General features: G+C 39.0%; 1 protein-coding gene across 5 annotated transcripts in view; it reads left to right on the top strand.

The window, feature by feature from the left end:
- The window catches only part of SPTLC2 (serine palmitoyltransferase long chain base subunit 2), an 87,831-nt gene that overhangs the window by 37,183 nt on the left and 27,408 nt on the right, over nt 1-23,240 (top strand). For 3 of the 5 annotated variants that reach the window (XM_080617787.1, XM_080617789.1, XM_080617788.1), the window contains 2 exons: nt 827-1,046; nt 2,857-2,983. In XM_080617787.1, the coding sequence (XP_080473913.1) occupies nt 827-1,046; nt 2,857-2,983 (347 nt within the window). Of the gene's footprint in view, nt 1-826; nt 1,047-2,856; nt 2,984-12,650; nt 12,752-23,240 lie in introns of all 5 variants that reach the window. The other 2 variants (XM_080617791.1, XM_080617790.1) reach the window with 2 other exon arrangements.

Below are 23,240 nucleotides of genomic sequence, written 5' to 3'. Positions count from 1 at the left end.
TCCTGGGACCGTCCACATGAGATCTAGCTGCTTAGTATTTGGGTTCCTTTGCCAAATCAAACAATGAATATTGTCACTTCATAGTTACTTTGTTAATCTCATCTGTGAATTAAATTGCTCTTTGTATGTCTCACATCCTGGACTTTCTGTTGCTAGTACTGTACTGCACTGTGGGAAATATTGTGATAACTGGTGTTATCACAATGCTTCCCACATCTTGATTAGATGGTAAAATTAATCAACCTAAACTGATTATTTACGTCAGAGCTGAGGTCTTAAATTGTCCATTCCATTCTTTCTGTGCTCACTAGATAATGCTAGTGTGAATGGAATTGCACAAATTGAATGTTTCTGCTAAAAGTGAGTGAGAGCATATAGTAGGCTTAGTTCTGTTAGGCATTTAAATTACAGTATTAAAGATTAATTTCAGCACTAAATGAGGCATTTTTGAGTGCTACTAATGAAAGCCTAGTCAGTTCTTAAAAACAACAGGTAAGTAGATGTCATCAGAATGCTGACATTAGGGTGGAAGTAAAAATGAGATAATTTATAAAAATGTCACACAGCAGATTCCTTTGCTTTAACTCACTGTTGCTGCTGCTACTTCATCTGTATGTCAGCATCCCAGAAGTGTTAAATAGGTTGAAGAATCTGGGCCCTAGGTGCAAGGAGGACCTTTCCTCTCTCTGTAGAACATGATGCATCTAGCAAATTTTGCGTTCATAAGTACTGAAAGAGTGAAGAAAAGAAAGATTAGAGACTTTAGGCTCTGTAAAGAGGCCCCAGCCATTAAATCAACTTACAGTGAATTTCTGTTTTTCAACAGTATGGAGGGATCCATAGTCCGTTTGCCTGAAGTGATTGCTCTTAAGAAGAAGTATAAATCCTATCTGTACCTTGATGAGGCTCATAGTATAGGTGCCCTGGGTCCTAGTGGCCGGGGTGTAGTGGACTATTTTGGACTCAATCCAGAAGATGTGGATATTATGATGGGAACATTCACCAAAAGTTTTGGAGCTGCTGGAGGATACATTGGGGGCAAGAAGGTAAAAACCTGAGAATCTCATGGCTGTTTCAGGCTGGTGGTGAAGTCCTTCACTAAGCATTTCAAAATTGATCTGTTTCTCACGTACCCTAATTGTCCATTTGTTCCATAATTTTACATACTGTCTAATACAGTGGAAGTTTGTGCAATGTAAAATAGTCTAGTAAAATACCTCATAATTTTAGAGTTCTCACATGGTGAGCAATGATCTCAGTTCACAGAAGGCACAGTAGTGGTATAATTTCTTAGGAACTACTAGGAACCAGGAAGGCAGGGATTTCTTACTATTACTTTTAATGAGACTTGCAGGAGGAATGTCAAAAACTGGTATTTTTCAGCCTGTTTGGAGAACAATTCCCTTAGGTTAGTCTGGTAGAATTGATTCCTTCTGGACTTAAAACAGTTTGCTTTCTAAAAAGACACTTCTTTCCTTTTTTGGTGGAGTGGGGGGAGGGTTGTTTGCGGGTGTTTTGGTTTTTGCTGCTGACTCTCTTCTACTGTAAAGTACTGCTAAAGTGTTGCCCTTGCCAAACCCTTCCTTTTGTGAGGGATGGTATAGGCAATTGCATGCTTCCACTTTCTCATATCCTCAAATGTATCTCACAGATCAGGCTTCTAAGCTTTATTTAAGAGTAAAATTCTACCATTTTCCTATCAGAACAATAATTTTTAAATACTACTAGTGACTATTACTTCAGCCCATACAAATGAAGGTGGGATTTGCAGATATTCCCCTTACTACAGTTAGATTAAAATTACTCTGACATCTTCTAAAGAGAAAAACTACCATATTATTATCTTTTTCTGAAGGTACTGGGCTAGTGAGAGTAACTCCCTTTGCATAAGGTGAAGCAGCTGAGAGCCCTCAGCTGGGTTTTACTACTGTTTGAGGGACTACTTCAGAGGCAAGAGGTCTTAAATCTTCTTGCCTAGTTTATTTCAAAGTCCCTTTGCAACTTCCTTTCATTTCATTGTGACTCCACGCAGATAGCAACGTAAAAGTGATAATATGTTCCCCGCTTGTGCTGTCTATGGGGCCATCATTATTTTATGGTTGCAGAAGACTGAATCTGTCTTGGCATTCATGCTGGTGTTCATAATGTTTTGCTGGAGTAGTCTGGGTATTTTAGAGTGGCTTTATTACAATTAACAACAAACAGCCTAGTTTTATTGTGTGTTGGTCCTTTGCTCCTATATGACTTGCTTTTGCCCTCTAACAAATGTAGCAAGTGTGTTCAGTGGCAAGTGCAGGAGAGGTAGGCTGAGGTTTTTTCACTCTTAAATTACACCCACTGCTTTATTTATATTGTGCTGATAAATGGGAGAAGATGTTTTGTGACCTAGTCCCCTGTTTGGTGACTTGTAGGGAAATAATTGTATGGAACATGATACATAAGCATCTGTGGATTGTGCTCCCCACTGTCTCATTTGCTTTATACTTGCACTGTTACAGAAAACACTTTGGAAACACAGTGTGCTCACAGCTCGAGTAATGCAAACACCCTGTTGCAATTTGGTAGTGGTGGTGTTAGCTAAACAGGTCTGCTGTAGGCATTTGTCCCTGATCAGTGCACATTCTTGCCACGTGACATAATTATGGGTTGTTACGTACCTGCTGTTTGCTTTTCAACTCTTTATTACTTGATTACTTTTACTGTAAAATCAATCTTTTGAGATACCTGTTCTCTCCTATGACATTCTGAAAGAGATTTCCTGTGGTGGCCCATTTTATTGTGTGATTAAGACGTGGCAAGAAAGCATTTCTGAGAGTGCTGGAAAGGCAATGTCTGATGTCTCTTGTGTTTTGCTAGGAACTGATTGATTACCTCAGAACATACTCTCACAGTGCTGTGTATGCAACATCAATGTCACCTCCTGTTGTGGAGCAAATCATCACCTCTGTGAAGTGCATTATGGGTGAAGATGGTACAACTGTTGGTGAGTCTTTCTAACACTAAGCATGTGGAAGGGGAAAGCTAAACAGAGTTTGACATGTAACTCATTCAGTGGACACATCCTTAATTGTCTGTTAGTACATGTAGACCTGGAATTTCTGGAGCAATAAACCAATTTACTAGTCTACTTGGCAGACCAGCCTAATAACATAAGAAATTTCCAGCTAGAGGTAAGTAATCTTAGCCTTAGATAAGATGCAGTATTGTCTTGTATTGATTTTTGGTTTGTGTCTAGCTCTTCTCCATTCTCTTCCCCATTCTGTCTTTTGTTATTTGCCCTCACTTTTTAGGTGGCTTTCAGAGTATTTTGCTGTGTATCTTTTACAGTCTTGTGTGCTGGTGACTGCAGGGGCAATGCTTTTGATTTTAATCTCCAGTATAATTTGATGTTTGCACCTCAGTTGAAGTAAATACGGGGATGTTTCTTAAATCCCTTTTTACTTGGGGAGCTAAAGGCAGTTCTTAAGATCAGTAGACTTAATGCACTGGCGGAAGAAATTCAGCATATTTGTCTTTGTCATTATGAAAGTAAGAAATGGGAACTCTGTACTAGTCTCAATGCATTCAAAGAAGTTAAAACCACAAATTCTCGTGTCTAATTTGCCTAGTAGCTAGCAGCTTCTTTCAGTTATAGCATGAAGTAACTAACTTGGCACTTGTGGTACGTAATCTGCCTTGAAACTGAAATAGTACAGCACTTTGTATGTAGGATACTTTTCCCTCTTCACAGGTAATTAAGAAGTTGTGAGCAGCTCACATAAGGATGATTGTGTAGTTTGTTGGGGATCTGTCAGTGGCATTTAGTTCAGAAGCTCATAGAATTCAAACTGCAGAACATAGTTACGGTAGTTTCAGGCATCTGGCCACGAGGTGGTGGTGTGGACTGAAGGACTGTATTAGCTTTTGAACATGGGTCATCTGACAGCTAACCTGACAGTGAAAAAGCTTGCTGGAGAAATTACTTAAGTTTTCTGTTCTAGCAGGTTTCATTCAGTTTGCTTACGTTATCTGAGAACAGAGTTAAGTGCCAGCAATTGGTGTTGGTGGTTGTTCAACCTATCACTGAGGCAAATACAGGCAGACAGCAGCCATATCTGTTCTAGCACTGAGTGCTTCCCAGAGGTCTGTGTGAGACACCTGTGCCAGCCAAAAGTTGTCCCCGGTGCTGGTCTCAAGAACAGATACTAACAAAACTTCTGCTACATGAAAAGTTGTGCAAAATGGCTGGGTCTTCCTGTCGGCTTAAAAATGAGTGTTTGAGCTCTTTCTAGCTGATGATTTGCCAACAGTCTGTGGTCTACTCAGGCGTTGCTTGTTTTGGGTTTCTTCCAGTATCTGTTTTGCCTAATGAAGCAGGAAGCAAGGTATGTGTAGCTGATTTCTGTTTGTAGTATTCAAACTCAGGCATTTTTGGCCCTTTTCTGAGGCTACAGCATGATATTTATTCAAGCCTGGAGAATGGACGCAAATTCTACTCCAGACTGTTCTGCCATTATGCCAACAAGATCCATCAGAGCTGAAAGGTTAACCAGATCAGGAACTAATTTGGCAAAAAGATAAACTCAAAAGGTCTTTTTTTTTTTTTTTTTTTCTTTTTTTTCTTGTAGTGTTGCTTAAAATGTGTGTCAGGCTGCATCCTGCTAATTTGGTGCTAAACAGTATCAGAATTCATAGTCTCTATTTTTATTGAGAAAAGTAGCAGTTGTGGTGTTTGAAAGCTGTGTCATTTAAAAAAAGCTGCTGTACGTACAATTTCTATACAAACCATAGCACTTTTTGGAAGTGCTGGATGTAGTAGCTGCATAGACAAAGTCCTGTCCATTCATACCCAGGATTTCTCAGCTACAGGTCTTGTGAAAGTGTTAGATGCTTAGCCAATAAGTCAGCCTTCAGCTAGAATAAATGCCTGATAGAATGATCTACATACTTCTCTGTTCATTTTCTGCACAGTACTGTTTCCCAGTCCTGCATTTTTTTAAATTGCCTTAAGGCTTTAGAGATAATACTACTTTATAGGCCCTTTCTGTGGATAAAGTTGGCAAAAGTTCAGTTGGGTGAATTGAGCAGCTGCTTAGTGATAGTATGACAAAGTTTTTTTTTCTTTGCTTAAAGCTTTGGCTGAAAAACTAGCTTGGATTCTGGGTATTATGAATATGGCTCTGGAGGGCCACTGCCTGCAGTTGGTTTGTCTATGAGAAAATGTGGAGTAGAATGGTGCTGGTAAGAATTGTTAACTGTGGAAGAGAAGTAGAGAAATAGTTTTAAACTGGGTCACTGGTAAACACCTCTGAATCAACTTTGTATTACAAAAATTTCACTGATTTTTCAAATTAGTGAAGCTGAACTAATGGATAAAGGAAAACTGAGATAGGGCGATGGTTTTAAAAGGGCACAGGGCTTGGTGCTGGAATCAAAACAGTAGATGGCTAGCTCCCAACCTTCTTTTTTGGGCCACAACTAAATCTTCTAATGGCTTCAAGAATGCTTTCTTGAAAAGAGCCTTTGCGTTTTTTTTGTCAGCCTGCTTCTGTTGTTCACCACACACTATTTGTAAAAGCTGCTGTTCTCTATTGCATCAAACCTTTGTGGAAATTGTGCAGTCAGATTGAGATGGTCTGTAGCTGAGAAATAAGTAGTAGGAAGCAATTAGTTTTTGAGGACAAAAGGGATTTTTTGTGTATTATTTTGCAAGAATAAGTTAATTCTCTTCAGGTTATTTCTAAATCTAATGAAACATTTGGAGGCTCTAAACTTACAATACAAGGCATTGTAGTTACTAAAACTTTAAATAACTTTACATAACTAAAAAGTACATATCTCCTTTCAGATCTTTCCAGCAAGCTGCCAGTGACTAAATAGGATTTTTTAGTAGGAGGCACCACAGACAAAATACAGATGCTATGAAAAGCTGAATGGCTGCTTACAGAGAACATAAGATGGATAGCTTGCAAATGTGCTGCATGAATTGGGACAGTGGTTTCTTGTGTCTTGGTTTCTGTTCAAACTAATCTGTTAATTCTCTGTACTGTTTATGTATGTAAGTGACTAGCAAGCCTCAATCTCTCTGAAGACGGTTACAGGAATATAATTATATATGAATACAAGTATATTACTTGTTCCTTCATCCAGACTTCAAAAACCGCTCCCAACAGCCAAAGCGATAGCAGAGCCGTGTTATGAGTTCTTGGTGGTGGTGCTTCCTGTACTGCTTCTGGAACTCCTCTGCATTATTTGTGCAATGCTGTGTGTCTATCCTATTTTACTTTGCGTTACTTGTTTTGCACATAAATTGGCTAGAAGACCATTATGTGGTCTGAAACAAAACATACTTGATTTGGATCATTTAAGAATTTTTTCAAAGGAACAGTTGTCCTCAAGTGATGAACATCATGAGCACATACAATGTCTTCAGAGAGCTCCAGTGACAATTACATGGGTATAGCACATATCATCACACATTTGGCTTTAGCAAGGCGAGTAGGAGAAATGGGGAAGGCTTCTTTCAGCAAAAGCGAACTTTTCAGGCTGGTTTTCCTGTTCAAAGTCATCATGGTAGAAATTGTTAATGAGCAAGCGTTGCAGATGCTTGTCAGCAGTTCAGTTGGTGCTGCTTTTTCTATTCAGCCATAAAGATGAATGAAATTCAGATATTCTAGTAGATAGAGGCTTTTTTAAAAACAGCAATAATAAAAAGACACAATAAGCAGACTTTCTGGGGTCATAGTTACACAAAGATGACAAATTTATTCCTGAAATGGAGTTCTGGAAACTTGCAGTGTACAGCCACTTGATTCTTGTTGTTCATGTGGTGTTTGGGTTATTTAAATTGACTGCAGGGAAAATGAGACAGCTTGGTGCTTGTCCTGGTAAATGAGGTATTGTTGGGATTTATGATATTAAGTACTTGACGTGTCTTGGTGAATTTTTCAGAGTCAGTGGTTCAGTTTGAGTTCAGTTCAGAGTTCAGTTGAGTTTCTGGATTTTTTGCTATTACAATCTTGCTAGGACTGGGAATCCAGTTGGCTTCTTTCCTTGCCATTTGCATAAAAGCCAGTTGTATATCCTGTGCAACTTGAGTTCTGTTAGCACTGTTGGTGTTCAGGACCCAGCCTGTTTGTTACCCTGATAACATCACTGGGGGCAAGTGGAAGAATATCATAAAGTAACCCAACTGAGATGTGAGCAAATCAAAACACGCAGTGAAACCAGTCTGGGGTCTGGTTAACCTCCTTCAGAGATGAAACTTAGTTTGCGCTCCCATATATTAAAAACTGAAGGTGAGCCACAAATCCTGGACTGTTTTAAGTTTGAACAAAAGCTAACAGGGTTAATTGCTTCTAAAAGATGTGAACTACTTCCTTTCATGGAGATTAGCTCAATAATAGTAATTATACATGTTGATAACAAGTTTACTTTCTTTGATCTCAGTTTGAGGAGGTGAATATCCCACACCCAATCACAGCACCATACATAGCATGTAAAGAATAAGTCATGAGCATCATTGATCATGATGTCACTTAAGTTTTGGGTGAACATTGTCTTGAACACTGTACAGAAATTGAAGATTATTATCCTACGTAACTCAAATGTCACAAGCAATGGAGGTGGTAATTGCATAGGCCATCCCAGCTGTTGAACTATTGGAAATTAATAACCTTTGAATGCTAGTCAGTTAGCTGCACAACAGTTTGATCAGGTTTTGTTCATCTGAGCATCTCAGTTGTGAAGGGCTAGGTTTTCTGATCTTGCTATTGCAGCATGCAACAAACTTCAGTCAGTTAAATCAGAAAAGGTAGTTAAACCCATTGTAGCCAGGGCATACACAGGGCATACACCTGTGTGGGCAGAGAACTGAACCTGAGCTGTTGAGAAGACAGAACCATTGCCATACTGTTAATGTGCACAGGGGGAAGCATGCTGGTGACAAAACTAAGCCTGGTCTGTTTAAATTGTAGGGGAGAAAAGACTGCAATTAGTACTTTAACCTGCGTGTAGTTAATTAGGCCCTCAAGTGAAGATATCACTTCAGTAGTTCAATTAGCTGCCTAATCATAGGTTTCTTCAAATTGGACACTTTGTAAAATTCTCCTCTTTTTTCCCGAGACAGAAGTATATGCAAGTTTAACGTGTAAGCAGTGGTGAAGGAATAGCCCACATTACATACTTGGAACTGAATATAAAGTAGCTTATAGTATATTTATAAATGAAGCTTGTACCTTGCCATTGTTAGCAGTAGATCCACAAATGGAAGCGCTTTGCGGCTGCTGTTGTATTCAAAAGGGAAAATAAATACTCCTTGTGCAGGCTGAGGTTGAAAACATTCAATTAGCATTAAAATCGGTTCATTTGAATTTCCTCCAATAATGCACTTGTTAATGAGGTGTTAAATTATCACCTTGGGAACCCGGCGACCAGTCAAAACTAATTTGAGCGAAGTGAAAACTTTTTTTGTTGCTGCCCTTGAGAATCTCAAGCTGAGCTGGGAAACTGTTGGAAAAACAAATACTCTGGGGGTTATAAAGAGAGTTTCCTGCTTCTCTCCAGGGGACTAACAGTTTTAAACATCACTCTCTGTATTTGTGCTTCCAGCTGGGGATCTTTTAAATCCAGCTTGTTGCTGCACCCCTACTTCCCTCCCACAGAGCATGGCAAGCCTCCAGAAAAATTGCTTTAACCTGGGCTGGGTAAGAGAAATCTTTCAGCCCTTGGTGCTTTGAAGTGTTTACAGACATTAGGAGAACTGTACCCTTTGTGCATTGTGATGTGAGAATTCTTTTGTGCCTCTTCTTTTGGACTTCAATCAACATTGTGGTGTTTGTTCAAGAGCTTATAGACCTTTATAACTGTACACCTGCTTTGTTCTTGTAACACTCCGGTTCTTACTGTTTCTGTTCAGGTGCAAGCTGTCATCTTGTATCTTCATAGCCTGAACACTGATCTGTCATAGCAGATACATATATATATAGTGGAGCACCTCCCGTGTGAAGATAGGCTGAGAAAATCGGGGAAGTTCAGCCTGGAGAAGAGAAGGCTGCGTGGAGACCTCATAGCAGACTTCCATTATCTGAAGGGGGCCTACAAAAATGCTGGGGAGGGACTATTCATCAGGAACTGTAGTGACAGGACAAGGGGTAACGGGTTCAAACTTAAACAGGGGAAGTTTAGATTGGATATAAGGAAGAAATTCTTTACTGAGAGGGTGGTGAGGCACTGGAATGGGTTGCCCATGGAGGTTGTGAATGCTCCATCCTTGGCGGTGTTCAAGGCCAGGTTGGATGAGGCCTTGGGTGACATGGTTTAGTGTGAGGCATCCCTGCCCATGGCAGGGGGGTTGGAACTAGATGATCTTAAGGTCCTTTCCAATCCTAACTATTCTATGATTCCATTATATACAGCTAGGAATGTGGCTTTGTTGAAGTAATTTCATTTTTCTTAATTTCTTACACTACATTTGGTTTAAAACGTGACTCACTTTTTACTCTCAACAGAACTTGAGATGCCACTTCTATAGATTGCTTGGTGTGCTGCTCATACATGGAAAGGAGTAAATATCAGGTAGCAGCTCACTGATAGATATTAGAAAGAGTGTGACCAAAATGCTTTTAAGTCAGTATGAATGTTAAAATAAAACATTTAAACAGGAGTAATCACAAATGAGATGATATGCACTCTCTTTGAGTTAGTGTGAAATAAAGAGTTCTTGGTTCTTGGTGTGATACGCGATTTACTAAAACAGATTTATTTTTTTTTTTAATACCTGAATGACCCACATAAGCACCTCTTCCTATCATCAGCCCTGGCAACCACAGCAATTTTCTACATAGAAAAATGAGTTACAGTATTACAGTAATATCTGCAGTGCACAGATGTGGCAAAAATTCATTCTGTGAAGTGCATTTCATAGAATCATAGAATCATAGAATAGTTAGGGTTGGAAAGGACATCCAGATCATCTAGTTCCAACCCCCCTGCCATGGGCAGGGACACCTCACACTAAACCATGTCACCCAAGGCCTCATCCAACCTGGCCTTGAACACCGCCAAAAATGGAGCATTCACAACCTCCGTGGGCAACCCATTCCAGTGCCTCACCACCCTAACAGTAAAGAATTTCTTCCTTATATCCAATCTAAACTTCCCCTGTTTAAGTTTGAACCCATTACCCCTTGTCCTGTCACTGCAGTCCCTGATGAATAGTCCCTCCCCAGCATTTTTGTAGGCCCCCTTCAGATACTGGAAGGCAGCTATGAGGTCTCCACGCAGCCTTCTCTTCTCCAGGCTGAACAGCCCCAACCTTCTCAGCTTGTCTCCATATGGGAGGTGCTCCAGTCCCCTGATCATCCTTGTGGCCCTCCTCTGGACTTGTTCCAACAGTTCCATGTCCTTTTTATGTTGAGGACACCAGAACTGCACACAATACTCCAAGTGAGGTCTCATGAGAGCAGAGTAGAGGGGCAGGATCACCTCCTTCGACCTGCTGGTCACGCTCCTCTTGATGCAGCCCAGGATACGGTTGGGCTTTCTGGGCTGCGAGTGCACACTGAAGCTGGCTCATGTTCATTTTTTCATCGACCAACACCCCAATGTTAATGTTTCTGGCTTCTTTGGAAACAAGCAACAGTCTGTGACTGAAGCCCTTTCTGTGGACTATCTGCAGGTGTATTTGGGTATGTGGGACTCAGACCAGTTTAACTGCTGTCCTTGTCTACTTTAGAAGGTTCTGATATAAAATGTGGTTGGCACAGGGTCAACTCATGCCATTCCACATCAGCGCAGTTGATGAATTCCCAAATGTGGACAATCTTGATAATCTACACTTTAGTCCTACTAGTGTGCAGGTGTTTGCTGATGTCTCAGAATTCCTAAACTTCCTTAAATAATACAGATTTGGTTTTTGAAGGAGGAAGCTGTCTGCATGCCAGTTAGTGTGCTGTGAGAGCATATGGCCACCGAAGAGATTTGAGATGATTTTAAACGAGGTTGTGCAGGTTCTATTGCAGACTAGCTTCAACAGTGGGGTTTAGCTTAAGACAAATTGGCTTGTCAAAACCAGGATAAATCAACCTGTAGAGCTTCTTGCTGCCACTGGTAAGCTTCTATTAATGCTCAGGGTATTGCTGAGTTGTTGCTTAGGGGAAAAGTTTTAGTTACAATGCTGTCTGCATGGGGGGAAAATGTGCTACAGAGTGTGCATACTTCTCATGTTCACGCTGGCTAGCAGCTTCTAAAATTTCTTAACTGTTTGTCTATGGGCACTGGGATTAAAATCAAACAAACAAAAAAAACCCTTAAACCCCACGGTGGAATAATCAAATAATTCTGAAGCTTCTTAAGACTTTCAAGCTTGCCTTCCTACTGCTCAGCTTAGTATTCTGTTGTACAAGTATGTCACCACACTCAGGCCCCAACTGGCAGTGGAGAACTCATTTGCCCTGCAGCTAGCACCTCCAGAGCTAAGTACTCTGTGCAAACAGATGTGGTACTCTTAAGAAGAATGGTACCAGGAGCTGGAAGCAGAATGTGTAGTACATTCCATCTTTACTGAAAATAGCCTGTCTTTTCTAGGGTTATTGCTGTATTCCTGACAAGTAATATTTTGTTCAGGACCTGGCATTGTAGAGGCAATTGTGGCTTTCATATGCACAGCTTTGATCTTGCCAGGATTCTTGGAAAATAGAGCTGTGCAGGAAAAACAAGTCTGTAAAAATCACAGCAGAGACAAGGCCTCCAGGGTTTGGGACTTTTCAGGCACAAAGCCTACCCTTCCACCTCACTGCAGTTCCAGGTGGCAGGCTACCAGGAACTGCTTGCCAAATACAACTTACTAACATGGGAAAGCTCAACACCCTTCCTGTTGAAATTATGGCAGAGTTTTAGGGTAAATCTGGGAGCACACTGGAGAAGGACAAGTATGGCTGCTGTAACAGATGCATAGGCAGATATGGGCAGCTCTGACAGTGGCAAATTTGCAGGCTATAGCTTATATCCTGAGATGAACTTTTTATCTGTAAGCATCTTTGTTAAAGGAGAAACTTGAGATGTTATGCAGGACCTCTTGTGTGAATGGGCCAAGGTTCTGCACAAGAAGATATATGAAGACTGTTCTGTGAAAGATTCAGGTGCTTCATACATAAATTTCTTATTTAAAAAGCAAAGAAAACCAAGCATCTCCAGAGTGGACATTCTTAATTTTAGGACACATTAGTAAAGGGCACATACGCATTTGTAGCATCCTTTCTCTCCCGCTGCTTCTTGTGTTAGGTAGATAAAATCTCTAGCAATATTGGGAGGTTTTTCAAAGTCATGTTGAGGGACAAAAAGATATTTGGAAACTACTGTGCTGCATTCCATAATGTCCCATTTAGTACCTCTGAGGAAAAGTAGATATTTAGGAATATTATGTTTGTTCTTGGTGGGATCTTCCTACCAAGAGACTGTTAGTTGAAAGTAGTCTGTCTGCCAGGTTTTTGTCTGAATTTTCAGAGTAAGTGCTAATGCAAAGATGAAATACTTCTCATAGTACCTTACAGTGTCAGTAACTGGTGAAAGCTTACTTCTCTGTTGGATGTTATCTTGGGCTCATGGAGCCTGTTTCATAGTGCTCCTGGCATTGTTTCTTTATGGAGTTGATTTCTGTTACGTTTTGCCAGAAGATGGTACGCCAGTGTTTGACTGCCGCCTCCCAGAGAAGTTTGCCAAAGAGTAGGATGGTCAAACACACCCCACCCCCTCAGCCTTGCTCACTCTCCAGGTAAGAGAATGGATCACCTAGCTCTGTTTGTCTCATTCTAGACCAAGCTGATCACTGGCTATTTGTAACCAAAGGTGGATACTTCATAGCTGTCTGGTATATCTCTTTCACTGAAATACCAAGCCTTGCTCTGCTAGAACTTGACCATTAGTCTAACTTCTCCAGGAATGATGCTGTTATAACCTTTCAAGGTGTTGACATGGAGTGTCAAATGACTTTTGCTGAATACTGCTTCTTGCACTTACACATTTCTCGTCTGATTTTATAGTTGAGAAAGCAGTGAGTGGCTGGATGCAGCTCTAGGGGATGAGGGAGAAGATTGTTGCTAGTCATTTGCAGTTCATCTGTAGTGTTTCTTATGGCTACCTTGCTGCCTGTAATTTCTGTGACATACAAATCCCTCTGACTGAACTGACTTTGAATTTCAGAACAGATTAAGACCTGTGGATGTTGTATAATCTCATGCTTCTGTACTGGTTTGATGTGAAATCTGAAAAACAGTGCAGTCAAATCTATATTTTTATGACCAGCTAACAAGGGATCCAGAGGGAAACTAGTATTAGTAGTAGAAACTAGTAGTTAGCAGAGATACTGAATAACTGATTCAAAGTTGAATACCTTGGATGTCTTGTCCAGTCTATAAATTGCAGCACGTTTTCCTAAGAGATGTGCCTAATGGTAGGATAAATACACTAACAGACTAAATGTTAATACTCTTGAAAAATAATATCCTTTCTGTAAAACCACAGAAACTATGCTTAACTATGAGTATTTCCCTGAAGACCATTCTTGTATTTGAGAATGTAAGATGGGAAAAATTGCTTTCCAAGTTTCATTTTGTGAAGTGTTTCCTACAGTTGTCAAAGATAGCTGTCTAAGCTATGTCTTGGATCATCTCTAATTTATAAAGATTTCTGCTCTGATGCATATGTAGCTAGAGGTGTTTCCATGGATAGAATTGTTAAGGAGGTTTTTGAAGTCAAAACTATGTTCAGTATTGTATATCTATAGCTGTTAAACCCTGGCAAAGAAAACAGCCCTTGGTGGCTGCTTGGTACAGGGAATGCATTACTATCCACCTTGCTCCTACACTGTTACACAAAACAAAAAGTCTTTGAGTAGCTCATTTTGCATTGTCACTGCATCTTTTCTTGGGTCTTTTGGTGAGGGTTTTAGGCTTGGGGGGTTGTGTGTGTGATTGGTTTGGGGTTTTGTTATTGTTTGTTTGTTGTTGGGGTTTTTTCCATTTTCTCAAGTATTACCAAGTCTTGGCTCAACAGAGCCACCTGAGATTCCCCTAGTATCAATAATGGTTATACTGATTACAGAGGTAAAAAAGCAAGTTTGAAAGATGGGAGGTACTGAAATGATTTGCAAAAGGGACAGTTTGGGTTGAATTTGTAACTGGATAGGTGAGCTACTTCAGTTACATATGCAAGTTCTTCCTAGTGTAAAGTTGTAATTATCTCCTAGAAGCTTCACATAGGTGAGTCTGGAATAGCAGTTAATGTGTTGAATGGTGGCCAGCTCTTTCAGATAAAGCAACTTTTGCAGTTTATGTCCTGTAGGTCTTGAAAAGTTCAGAAGCTGATGAACAAGTGATTTCTGTCCCAGCATCAACAGAGGCATTGTGAGGAATGGATCTAAGAGGGGAAGCAGATAGATCAGCAGCTGCTGAGAGGTAGATTAGGGGAAAGAAATGTATAGGTAAGAAGTACTTTTTCATATATATATCAACATACATAGGAAGCTGCAGACCCTGCACATTGTAGTCTGTCTCTCTTCTGCTTAAAAATAAATTTTCCAGTGAATTTCCAGACAAATTCCAGGCTATTACAGTGGGTAACTGAAATATTTATTAAAAACCCCAACCAAACAAACCCAACCAGAAACACCCAAACAATAAAACAAGCTGCAAATAAAGACTAGCATTTTTAAAGTTTAGAAATTGGTTTTGAATGCCTTTGCAATGAATATACTCCAGTGTAATTAAAAATCATCCTTAAGCATTAGTTATTAGTAATCCTTGCCTTAGTTAAAACTTTATGTAAGAGATTTTTTGTAACTCAGGCATGGAAAACTGGTTAAAGATGATAAATAATACCCCTGTAGTGGCACTGTTGTACGTTTAGGTAGTGTATTCCCTATGGAAAATTTTACTTTTTTGTGCCTTTGCTTACTTGGACTGAAGTAGTATTCATTTCCACAGTCCTGAGGTTATTGGAACATCTGGAGTTAACATTTAGTGATTTTAATTCAAACCACAGGAGTGTTTTTTTTCCAGAGTACTGCATCTAGTATGAAAAATACCTTAACTTAAATAAAAGTGGAAAAAAACTTGGAAAATAATTATTTTACTGCTGATCTGTTAACACAGGGCATTTGGTGACACAGGTATGGCCATCAGACTCTTCATCTTTCCACACCCTGAAGCTTTTGCTACGGCCTGCTTTGTATGCACTCATTTTTATTAGATTTTATTTTTTTTTAATTTTTATAATACCCGATACTTGTAACTGCTTCCTTCACCGTGTTTTGTGAGAAAGTAGCTTGGTTTGGAGTAGCTAACTACATAGCCTACCTACTATACAGCCATTTTTTTTGTCATGGTATTTTCTCCATCAGGAAGTAGGTAGTAGCTTGTAGCCTGTTAATTGTGGACATTGTCCCTAATATCTTTGTTGATTCCATAGATTTTTGGTATATGGTTAACTTAAAAATTCTAGTACCAAGGGAAATCTTTGAAAGGTGCTATGTAGATAGAAAAATATTCCCCTACAAGTGTTCTTCAGGGTGAAATCTTTTGACAGTTCATCGTGAAGTGAAGGATTTTTGTGGCAGTGTCTTCATGGAAGCTCTGTAGATACGCTGGTAAACCCAGGGGAGTTACACTGTGTTCTGGGAAGCAGAACACTGTGTGTAGGATCCAGGCATTTTGACAGATGTGCTGTACTGATATTTATTGGAGTGGTGGGAGAAACTACTGATGGTCAAGCAGTCTAAGATGGTCTTAGATCTGTATGATGGCATACGTAAGATTGTTTAAGTTTTGGTTTTGATGTATTTAGTGAGATTGAAGGCGTGTTTGAAGGCTTGCATGGTGGGCTTCAGGAAGATCTTTTCATAGCGTGATTTTTTCTAATACAGGTTCTAAAATATTCAGTGACTTCCCTTCAGATTTGAGGGTAGTCTAACATGTGGCCATGAGGGCTGTACAATCCATACACGTTTGTTTTTATATAATAATGTCTTATGTTTCAAGTGCCTTTTTATTTAGTGCCCTCTGTGTAGGTCAAACCTTTTAAACTTGAGTGTTGTGATTTTTCTTGGGAAAGTTGGCGTGCACTACAGCTTTTTGGTGTTATAGGGAAAGAAGGGTGGCTTACTACACTGTTTCTAGTGTTCTATATATGTGGAGAACATCTATGCAATATAGTGTAGGGGCAACTCCAGTCTAACAGCAGCAGCACAGCAGAACTTGTGCTAATGACATGTCACAGTACAATAGATGCTATTTGTTATTTGGTTTATTCCTTTTTGATTTTGGACAGCTTCAGGAGTGATTTTTTTGCTTCCATAGTAAATGAACTTTGGAGGTAGAAGGAGTTCTTTACAGTGTTGGCATTTTTATTCTTCTCATGCTTGAGCTAAAGCTGAATTCATGTTTTATACTGACTCTATCCTTTATTTTTGGCTATAGCTGTCTTAAAATGTGAAGTGGGCTTATTTGCTGTTCTTATGGCACATGTTCAGCTGAAGGTGATAATCTGTCTGGTTCTGTAAGGTGTATTATATTTGTATGATGTTTTACAATTAGGAAAGGCAGTTAGTAATGCTAGCTGAAACTAGGTAAGTACTAAATTGTTTGTTACACTTCCTAGTTGAAACTTTTGAAGAGTCCAGGTCCTTGGTCATCATGTCTTGTGCTACAAATGCAAAGAATGTTTCTCTGCCATCTTATGTTGCTGTTTAAAATCCCAAAGAACAGTTAGCTTTGATACTGGCTTTCACTGTAGAAAAACAGTCTGCACAGAACAGATGGAAAATATAGTTTGCACTCTTTGTTGATATGTTCTAAAGCTACTGAACTGTCTCCATGGAAGTAGATTATAAACATCCTTTATGCAATATGCTTTGTCAAAGCTTGCACATTCTTTAGCTTGTAAAGAAAAGTGGTGCTTATATGTGTTCCTGATGTTTTTTCTCTTTGGCTTCGATCTTTCATAAAGGTCTGTCAAACTTTTTGTGTTCTACAAAGGTTTGTGTCTGTTTCCTTTTGTCTCTTCTTCACTGATGCTTTTTCTTATTCTTGAGATTTTAAGAGTGAAGATGTGCTTTTAAAGTTCCAATGTCCAAGGTACTATAATAAAAAGAAAATAGGGGTTTTAAAACACATGTTCTGCCCTAAAACTCCATTAAATTGGCAAATTAAGTTTTATTGAGACTGTATAATTTTTTTTTTTCATGTTTTTGACTTCTTTGTGGTAGAGGCACTATAACTAGTTCAAGAAAATAGTCTGACCAGCAGACATCTCTCTTCCCTTTCTTCTCTGCAAGGCACAAGAGTATCGGTCAACCAGGGTATGAACAGCTGTGTTTGCAATGATTTTTGAATGTTATTATCAGGACTGTGCATTTGTGATAATAAGCAATTTGTAAGAGCTAATGTGTAAGTAGTGTAAATACCAGTCCCACAAATCCTCCCAATAATTAATATACAGAATTAGATAATAAATGTACCCAGGCAAACCAAACTTAATTTTTTTTGTTGTGGAGAGATGTTCCTGGTCTCATTCTTTAAAATTCTGATTCATCTGAACTAATGCTTTTTATGTTCAACTTCAAAATAAAGGTGACTGTAAGTCATAATTGTGAGAATGCAGTGACTTTCAGCCATGTGACAGCAGTGTAACCAGATACAGTGAACAAGGTATAAACAAAGATGAACAGCTGAACATAGAAACTAAATAATCATTAAAAAGTATTGCTTGTGTAAATTATATTTCAGAAAATGCTTTCTGGATGGGGAGGAGGAATTACTTGTTGCAGGCAATGCTACGGTTCCTCAGCACATCCTTCAGCTAGTGTCAGAGTGAAGTTGAGCAGATAGTGTGCTTTTATTCTTAGTTTCTCTCACAGGACAGTTACTTGGTCCTGTCTGTATTGCTATTCTATTTAGCTATGTTACTCTAGAGAGAACTTAAGTTGCTGTCAGTAGAAATTCAGCCTCTTCGTAAGTTGAGTGTGGAAAAATACTGTGGTGGCTAGTGAGTTGGAGTTAGGGTGCCCTTCTAGATCTCTGGAGGCTTGTCAGCCTAGTCTCTCACTTCAGCATTCTTGCACAGGACTCGAAACATATCAGAGGAGGTAACCATAAAATGGAGTTGTTTCGATGCAATCCTTTGCATATGAAATAATTTTATATTCTGTCAGTCTTACTGATTTTTAGGTACAGAGACACATTCTTGCTTTCTCGCTCTCTTTTAATGGTAAAATAGAGTTAATGGATAATTTTTTGTCAGCTCTACCAGACCAGACATTATCTTGAATTCTACTTAAAGTGGAAAGGGCTTGCATGTTTCTGATAGCCATTCACAGGAGGTGATGATTTGTTTTGGTTTTGTTTGTTGTTGGGGTTTTCTCTGTGGGTTCTTCTGGGGGGTTTGGTGGGGTTTTGATTGGTTTGGCTTTTTTTTTGTTAGACATCAAATCCTTCTATTTAGGAGGATTTCCTGTGACACTGAACACAAGTGGAGAGCATGGGATTTTTTGTTCTCCATTACGTGAACTTTAGAGTCAGTTGCTATCTCTGTAGCATCTTAAATCTGGTATACCATTGTAGTTAATACTGGATAAAAAAAATTAAAAGCATATTACCAGCTAAATGTAATTCTGGTAGTCACGAAGGTATCACCATCCAGCAGTCTTTTTAAAGACTTCTCTCTGTCTTAGAAAAAGCAGAATTCTGTAATGCACAGTAAATTTTGAGTATGCAGAGAAATGGCAAGAGACTGTGTTACACTGTCCCATCTCTTGAAACTGCGTTCTTGGCATAAATTAAAAATTGCTATTATATTTGAGGACGTGGTTCTTTTTTACATGGTTAACTCAAATAGATTATTTACGCAGTGTGTATCTACTATTTGGTATTTCTGTATCTCTAAAATCAGGGGGCTGCTGACAATAAACAATAAGCAATTCATTTTAGTTTGTGAGCTGTCTCATAAGATGTGTAAATGCTTGTGTAAATATGAATGGGAATTGTGGGCATCTTTCTAAAGAGAAGAGCTGTATAGGTTTTGGGGTTGTTTTGAGGGGGGCTTGGTTTTTTTGGGTTGTTTGATTTTTGTTTGGGTTTGGTTTTGTTTTTTGCTAATGCTAACTGATTAATAATTCAGACTTCTGCAAAGCAATGACAGTTGCTTCATGACAGTTTTTGTATGTTAGGCATAAGTAAAATGCTGATATGCAGAGTCTGTTTCACAGCAGTCCTTGGACATTGTCTCTAACCACAAATTTTTTTGTAACCCTGTCTTTTGTAAACCTGTCTTCAGGTTTTGAGGGAAGAGTCAGTCCAGCAGAGTTGTCTGCAGGGCACGCCTAAGGGGATGTATGTCTTGCTGAATAATCCTTCCATCTTCTCTATGTACTGCTTGTGCAGACTTCAAAGACTGCTTGGGGTTAGCAAAATCATTTCCTCTAATTATCACAAAGGGAGTCTGAGATGCTAATGGCTCTGTATCCCTGTTGTGTGTCACTTCCTTATCTATACAAGGGGAAAGGGCAGCTTTTAAAATCAGAGGGAGAAAAAAAGCACTGCAGCTCAAGTGTTAAACCTTGTGAAGCTTACTGCTACAAACCTAGTGGTTCTTAAGATCTCTTTTAAAGGCTGACAAATATAAACACGTTTTGCTTACTTACAGCCAGATTAGGCTGTTGCTATCCCTTTAGCTGTGAACTCCTGAAATCTGTATAGTACCTTATAGAACAAATAAATGGATCAATGAAAAAGCTCTGGGGCCAAGAATCTCTTCAGCCTGAGAGCGAACTTGTGGGGGGGGTGCTGTTAAAGGCATTGCATTGACAGATGGACCGCACATAACAGCACAAAAATGCACACACTTCTGTGGCAAATATGTGGCATGTCTCAAATGCCAGACTTGCATAGGAATTACCCTGGTATTAAGACAGCTGAAATGTTTCCATATTAAATTACAAATAATCCTGTATTCTGGATGTACCAAAGAGTTCCATGTTGTTCCTACTGAGCAATACTTTAAACGAGAGAGATTTGAAATGATAAATTTCCAAGGGCGAGCTATTTGCTGTATTTTTATCAGAATGCTGAAAACACCTGATATTTTTTAAAATGCTAGGTAGTGTACCCATGATGTTACATACCATGGAGACTTTAAAAATCTGTATTCCCCAGGACTGTATGGAAGTTCATGCCTTGCATGGGTTTTATAGTTTGGGGGTTTTTCCCTGCCCTTTGTTTCATTTAATTACATCTCAGTTTAAATACCAATCTATCCGAGAGGCAAAGGGGACTAAGGTGTTTCAATTAATAAGTTAATTCAGTTGCTGGCTTTAGAAAATGCAAATTAAGCAAGAAATCTAAAATGCAAACTAGAAGGCAGATAGTAGAATCTACAGCAAATCTGTTAAGACATGTTTGTCCTTAGAGTGTATTACATGATTTGATACAGTGTTAATTAGAAACTGGTATCGCTTCTTCAGTCACTTACTAAAGAAGGAAGTTGATAAAAAGGAAGGTTCTGAACGTGCTACAGTCTTCTTCTAGCCCAGGTGTAAGTGCTGACATAATCAGCTGTGGTGTAAGTCTATATTCTTTGGCTTAATTTTTCCAAGTACCATGCATCCATTAACATTGATAGTTCTGAATGTATTATCTTCATGTAAGGACAAATAGCTTCAGTTGCCTGTAGCTTGATTGATTGGATTAACTGGTTTCTGACAATACAATATGCATTCAGTTTTCACTACTTTCTCATTAGAGAGTTTTAATAGGAGTGGCAACACTAATGCTTTATAGCTATTGGGGATATCAAAGAAGATGATTTTGTCGTATATTCTGTATAATACAGCTGAGTTGGAGAGAACAGTATTGTATAAAACAGGAACAGTAGAAATAGTTCATTATGAAGATGAGACTAATTGGCATGCATTGGAAAACAAAGGCCCCTACCTTGTAAAGAACATTGAATTTTCTCTTGTGTGTACCTTTGCACGCTCAGTGTGAGAAGCCTGAGTTGGCTTCCCAGAAGCTGAGTTGGAGAAGCCTGAAAATCTCCATTGAAAGCTATTGCAGAGGTGCAAGAAATATTCAAACTGGGAAGAGTTTTAAGTGTTTGTAAAAATAGGTCTTTATGTCTGTCCCTGTGGAAGTTTACTTGCAAGTCTCCATTGTGTTATGTTGCCAGCATGTACTCACTAAGAACAAACAAAAAAAGAGATATTTTTCCAGTAATACTTCTAAAGTTCTGGTGGGAATGGACCCCCGTATCCAAGGGTAAGAGCCACCTTTGCTTGTTCATCCAGAAGAGACAACTTATTCTTTCCCTGTGAAGCTTTTTGTTCATGTTCGTGCACTTAACTGTGTTTCTTACAGGGACTGAGAGATCTTGTCCTTCATCTTTCACCCTTTTTATTATTGATTGTGGTCTTCTGAGTGGTAAGCCATCAGGGTACTAACTGCAGCTCCTGGATATAATGAGCGGAATTATACATTAGTGGAGATTTGTGCAAAATCTTAAATGCTGTCCAATTGCTGTGGGTTTTTTTTCCTCTTCTGTTATGCTTTGCTCAAATATCTTTTTCTTCTAAGGCTTTATATCACATGTAAAATTGAATAGAATCTGAAGAGCATCCTTTGAGTCACTGCTGCACAAAGAAAAGAATGTGCTGATTTGCTCCTAGTTAGAGGGTCAGTCAAGAGTAAGCTGGGCTAAGCCATCTTTTAATAACATTTGTTACCATCCTGGTACTAAAACTAGGTGAACATTTCCATTCTATTTTGTTACATGTAATTCCTGGAAATAGTCACACTTGGGTTTTCAGCTCACCTTTAACTTCCCAGGCTTCATAGTTACTCTAGCTTTTCAAGACGAACAAAATATTCCACTGTTGTGAAAAAAGGATGTGTTTCTTAAACACTTCATTAAATACATACTGTTGAAAGAAGGGGAAGTTGAAAGTCAAAATTTGGCTTGGGAGCAGACTCAGAAAATGCTTTGAGTGTTCACATAATTACTGCTTGTTTTTATTTGGGAGAGTTTGAAGCTCATGGGGAGAATTTTGTATGTAATGAAATTCATCCAGTCTCTTGCATTGCTCAAAGAGAAGGTAGCATTTGGTTGGTTGTACTGTAACTTGTTTAATTACACTGTAAGGTCCGCTTCTCTGAATTACTCCAGTATAATTGGGGTGTATGTCCAGATGTCAGAGAATGTCAGCTTAATGGTGTTTTGGTTAGGAAGAAACATCTTTTAGTTCTTTAGCTTTGTTTACTAGCTAACCTTTAATTTTCTGCCCTTCACAACTCTTACCTATTAGTCTTACAGAATAAATGTTGCTACTTCTGCTTTGGAGATGCAGAAATGTAGAGCCAGAAGAGGTGCATACCAGAACAGTGAATATCTACCATAATTACTTAGCCTAGGACATAGGTAGCATTTTAATGCAGTACAGTTAACTTTCCCTGTAAAACTTGTAATGCAAAAAGTCTATGAAAAATGCTTTTAAAGAAGAATCAAAGTATCTCATTTTTTAATTGTCTATCATCGATGTCCTCTTTGATAGACTTGTGCTATGTTTTTAACAAATGTTCTCCTTCTCTTCTGTGAGTCTAATGAATCCTGGAGCTGCACAGTGTGAGTCTGACAGACTGCAAGTTGCATTAAACAGCTTTGTGTTTTTATTGAAAACATTGACCTTGGTTCAAAGGGAAGGTAATTATTCTGCCCTGGAATGATAGCAGCCCCTCCTTTATTGACAGCACACCATCTGGTTGTGATAAATTAGATGGCCCTGGCAAAGCTGCAGCTTTCTGGTAGCAATGGGTGACTTAGAGGCTTTATATCCAGACTAGTAGAAAATAAGAAATATATATTGTTTATGGGAATTATATACTTCCCTGTCATTGTTCAGAGAAAAGCTTCTGCTTCTTATGTCTGTTAAATTTTCTTTGAAGGGTACATTTCAAAGTAAGATCGTGTATTGGATTTTTCCAGAGCTTATCTTTCTGCAAGTTCAGTTCCACTCATCTGTTGAGGGAGAGCTTGAAAAAGTGACAATAGAATTCTTGAGGATTTCAGGTGTAATTGGCACCATTTATTGTGCTCTACCACCCAAGGACTGTTATTGTAGTTCTCACTTAGCAGTAAGAACAGTATGGATTATTAAAGGGTTTTTCTGAAGGAGTAGTTGCTGTTAAACTTACTGTTTGCTGTAGCTTCAGGGAGGTAGA

The sequence above is a fragment of the Psittacula echo genome, assembly GCF_963264785.1.
Source record: "Psittacula echo genome assembly, chromosome: 5".
NCBI lineage: Eukaryota > Metazoa > Chordata > Aves > Psittaciformes > Psittacidae > Psittacula > Psittacula echo.
Note: the sequence above shows the minus strand (reverse complement) of the source record. Positions and strands in the feature narration are given on the sequence as shown.